General features: G+C 33.8%; 2 protein-coding genes across 2 annotated transcripts in view; one reads left to right on the plus strand and one right to left on the minus strand.

Moving 5' to 3' along the window:
• Nucleotides 1–250, minus strand: part of LOC137623804 (pro-resilin-like) — a 997-nt gene extending 747 nt beyond the window's left edge. Inside the window, exon 1 of the mRNA XM_068354619.1 lies at nucleotides 177–250. Coding sequence (XP_068210720.1) covers nucleotides 177–188 — 12 coding nt within the window. The 5' untranslated portion in view covers nucleotides 189–250. The remainder of the gene's footprint in view (nucleotides 1–176) is intronic.
• The window catches only part of LOC137623191 (pro-resilin-like), a 76,568-nt gene that overhangs the window by 42,337 nt on the left and 29,231 nt on the right, over nucleotides 1–5,000 (plus strand). The gene's annotated exons all lie outside the window — the stretch shown is intronic.

The following is a 5,000-nucleotide window of genomic DNA, read 5'->3' on the forward strand; positions in this document are numbered from 1 at the left end:
TTTGGAATCAGATTATTTAACTTTAATTTGTCTAGATATTGATATTAACCATCAAATAAAGACATGGCTGAGACCTTTGTCCTGCAGTTAACTAGAAACAGCTGCATTTGTGGTTATTGTAAATACAATATCGAGAATAGTGAAGTTGTCTATATGAAAAATCTTCTTTGTCTCACCTTACAATTCATCTTGCCCGTTTATCGTCTCTTCAACCAACTGATAACATTTCAGTTCACAAGGGCCATTTTATACTCGGGTAAACGCCCGAATATTTTCTGACCTTTTACGATCCAGCAGCAGCAACAGCAGCAGGTTTTCAAACCATTCATAGAAAAAAAGGGGAGTAGTGGAGGTTGTAAAAGTTTAAATTAAGACTTGTTTCAATGTCAGGTTAGATGACTAATACAGGTTCAAGTTCTTTTGCCTCTCTCTATTATTACTCGTAATTTTCTTTGGTAATTTACACTTAACTATCTTCATTCATCATTATCTAATTTTAGTGTACATGACCCGTCAAAAATGATTTAAATATTCAGATCGATTTATACGAACGCGCACACACACATTCAACCCTTCCTACCCCCTCCCCCTTACCTATCTACAACTTACTGGTTCAGCAATTTGTGGGAAAGTGAGGTTTTCAAGTGTATCTCTTGGAGTACCTCATTTCACCAGGGTATGGCTACTCCCTGTATATATATATATATATATATATACAGTATATATATATACAGTATATATATGTTAATATATATATATATATATATATATACATATACACATATATATATATATATATACATATATATATATATATATATATAAAGGTAGGATCTTTTATATTGTTCTATAATTATCAGGATTTTGATATTATCATTTATATTTTCTACTTGATAATATTCTCATATCATTGTTCATATTTAATTAATTATTAATAGAGAGAGAGAGAGAGAGAGAGAGAGAGAGAGAGAGAGAGAGATCAAAGTAATTTTCCCCACCAAAGTCATAAGAATAATTTATCGGAATATCTGTGCCTAGAAAGATAAGATCCATTAGACAAATGTTTTGCTCCAAAACTGACTTTCCTCTGCATCATAGATAATCTTTCTTTTTATCTTCGTTGTCATTTGGAGCAGTTAAGTGCCAAGGGTGTGGTCAGTATACCTGCAATTATTCTACCATTCAAAAACAGCAGTTTGAGGTCAGATCCTCTCTCTTGGTGCACCAAAGTCATAATAATCATTTATCGGAATATCTGTGCCTAGAAAGATAAGATCCATTAGACATATGTTTTACTCCAAAACTGACTTTCCTTCACATCATGGATAATCTTCCTTTTTATCTTCGTTGTCATTTGGAGCAGTTAAGTGCCATGGGTGTGGCCAGTATACCTGCAATTATTCTACCATTTAGAAACAGCAGTTTGAGGTCAAATCCTCTCTCTTGGTGCGTAGTAGGTCAAACTTGTGCAATTTGATCCTGATAGTATTTCTATTTCTATAAGATTGATCGACTATTATTACTTTATTGACTTAATATTAAAATAACTTACAAAGGTAAATATACATCTATTACTATATAAATTGTATACAATAATCTTGCACAAGACAGATTTGCTCTAGCAAAAATATCATGTCCACAAAAATATATAAACAAGCAAGGAAATTCCAATCAATAACATAGCAATACCACTCCAGATCTATTTATTAGTTCTTATAGCAAGCCAGAATTACATATATATAATTACAAAGATCTATTAGTTTTCCTTCATTCAGCAAGTTTACAATGTCCTATTAATTAAGGTTAGGATATTTCGCACGAATGTGTGCACTAAGCGTACAATGTCATTGTACATGTCCCTCATCTTGTACCTGATTTTCCGTACATACACAAATACTTAACTCAGGCGGGACTACATGATATAATTTGGATTTATATAAAGACAAAAGTATTTGTGAGATAATACATAGTTATTTATTGTCTAAATCCTGTGAGATGTTTGTAACAAATGCCAATTAAAAATATTTGTCCATTTGAGGGAGACTGTAGGTTTTTGGGTTAGGATCAGACAAAAGTCTCCCACCTTCACCAATCCGTACTGGCTAGTGTGGTGATGAAAATAGCCACAACCCAGACGCGGTTAATCATATGTCTGAGGCCTTTGTTCTGCAGTGGAATAGAAACGGCTGCATTTGTTTTTGTTGTATAAAGACGAGTGTTTTATAGATAATACATTATAATTTAGTGTCTAAATCGCATGGAATAATTGTAACAAATAAAAATTCAAAATTCGTAAACTGTAGGTTTACGAGGATACCTTAACGTGATGAAAGGGTTTGTGTATTGGTATGATCAGCAAAGCTGTACTAGTCAGTGCCACCCATACAAGTTTGGTCTGCTGTGACCGATGAGACAAAAGTTTCCAACCTTCACCAATCGTCACTGGCCAATGTGGCGATGAAAAGCGGCAAAGTCGTAGACATATGTTGATATGTCTGAGGCCTATATCCTGCATTGGACTAGAAATGGTTGCATTTTGTTGTTGTTGTTGTTGGATGTTTATGATAGTTCTCTTTCTTCGTTTTAAGTGTAAAGCTAAAGACTTCATAGCAGTAATTATAAGGATAGAGACTTCTTAGCAGCAAGTATAAGGTTAAGACTTCTTAGCCAGCATGTATAAGGTTAAAGACTTCTTAGCAGCAAGTATAAGGTTAAAGACTTCTTAGCAGCAAGTATAAGGTTAAGACTTCTTAGCAGCAAGTATAAGGCTAAAGACTTCTTAGCAGCAAGTATAAGGTTAAGACTTCTTAGCAGCAAGTATAAGGCTAAAGACTTCTTAGCAGCAAGTATAAGGTTAAAGACTTCTTAGCAGCAAGTATAAGGCTAAAGACTTCTTAGCAGCAAGTATAAGGTAAAAGACTTCTTAGCAGCAAGTATAAGGCTAAAGAATTCTTAGCAGCAAGTTTAAAGCTGAGGACTTCATAGCAGTAATTATCTAGCAAATGCATTATAACCATTCGGTAAAACCAATGGCCTTAGACGTTTACTGAAAAAAACCAGGGTGTGGTTATATTACCCTGAACTGGTTTTCGATTTTGACAATGACCCTGGTCGGTCAGCTGTGCTATAGTGGGTGGGTGGGATCGACTCCAATTTAGTTATCTCTCTCTCTCTCTCGATCTCTCTCTCTCTCTCTCTCTCTCCATACACACACACACACACACACACACATATATATATATATATATATGTATATATGTATATATATATGTATATATATATATATATATATGTATATGTGTATATATATATATATATATAATGTATATATATATATATATATACATATATGTATATGTGTATATATATATATATATACATATATATATATATATATATGTATATATATATATATATATATATCAAGTCTAGGACTAAACACTATTCGAATTCTGCATGAAGCGTCAGACTTTTTAGCATTAATAGGTTATAGACTTCACGGTACTGCATTTGAGGCTAAATTGTTTTTTTTTAATTCGTTTTAACGTTAAAATAATTTTAAAAATAAGTTTGACTAACAAACTTTTTTTTTTTATTTAGTATTATTTTGTATCAATTATGAGACTTGATACTCATTTTAGTATCAAATATGAAGTTTGAAACTTTAAGAGGGTTGTGGTGGCCTGTTTGGTAAAGTCCTTGCCTGGTGATTGCCAGACTGGGGTTCAAGTCTCCCTCAAACTAGTTAGTTCCTTTGGTTGCTGCCACCTCACCATTCCTGAGAGCTAAAGAGGAGGGTTTTGGGGGAGCCTTTAGGTCTATCTGCTGAGTCATCAGCAGGCATTGCTTGGTGCTCCTTGCTCCTGGCTTGGGTGGAGAGGGAGCTTGGGTGCTGATCAGATATGTATATATGGTCAGTCTCTTGGGCATTTGTGCTGCTTGATAAGGCATTGTTACTGTCCTTTGCCTCTGCCATTCATGAGTGGCCTTAAAACCTTTAGAGAGAAGCCAGAATTTTTTTGGTGTTAGGTAGGGGATTTCAGCATTATGAAGCTTCTTTTGTGGTGGATAATGTGGGAGGGTGGGCTGTGGCACCCTAGCAGTACCAGCTGAACTCGGTTGAGTCCCTGGTTAGGCTGGAGGAACGTAGAGAGTAGAGGTCCCCTTTTTTGTTTTGTTTCATTTGTTGATGTCGGCTACCCCTCACAATTGGGGGAAGTGCCCTTGGTATATGTATGTATGTAGGTACGAGGTTAATGACTTCAGGTATTAACTGTAAGGCTAGATGAAAGAAACTTTGACGGTATGCTCAAGGATAGATATTGACATTATGCATGAGGCTAAATGTGGTCTAATATCAAGTGTAATACTAAAAGGATTTCTGGTATCGAGTATGAGGAAGACTTTATCAATATATGGCAAGGGGGTAATATCTTTTCTCTGGTTTCAGATATATAAATACCGTTCTGGTATTAGATATTAGCCAAATACTTTTTTGGTATCAGATATTAGCCAAATACTTTTTTGGTATCAGATATTAGCCAAATACTTTTTTGGTATCAGATATTAGCCAAATACTTTTTTGGTATCGGATATTAGCCAAATACTTTTTATTTTGGTATTCAGTATGTAGCTATTTTTTTTTATTTAGTTTCAATAATGAGGTTTAAGATTGTTTTAACATATGTTGCTAGAAACTTTTTAGTATGAAATATGAAGTAAAGACTTTTTTGGACTCAAGTATGAAGGTAAAGCCTTTGTTTAGTATTTATTAAGGAATTTAAAACTTTACTATATCAGGTATAAGTCTGCAGAATTTTAGTTGATATAAAGTAAGAAGCTAAAGTCTTTTTGATATAAGATAAGTTATGGTTTTAAATAGGCAGTAGCTCTTACATTGAGCTACTGATGACTTAAGGCTATTTACTAACAATAATAAAACAATTTTAATTAAATATTGCAAAGCTAAGGTTTTCTTTTAGGTGTGTGATTGCATGATT

This window comes from Palaemon carinicauda, chromosome 30, assembly GCF_036898095.1.
Source record: "Palaemon carinicauda isolate YSFRI2023 chromosome 30, ASM3689809v2, whole genome shotgun sequence".
Lineage (NCBI taxonomy): Eukaryota > Metazoa > Arthropoda > Malacostraca > Decapoda > Palaemonidae > Palaemon > Palaemon carinicauda.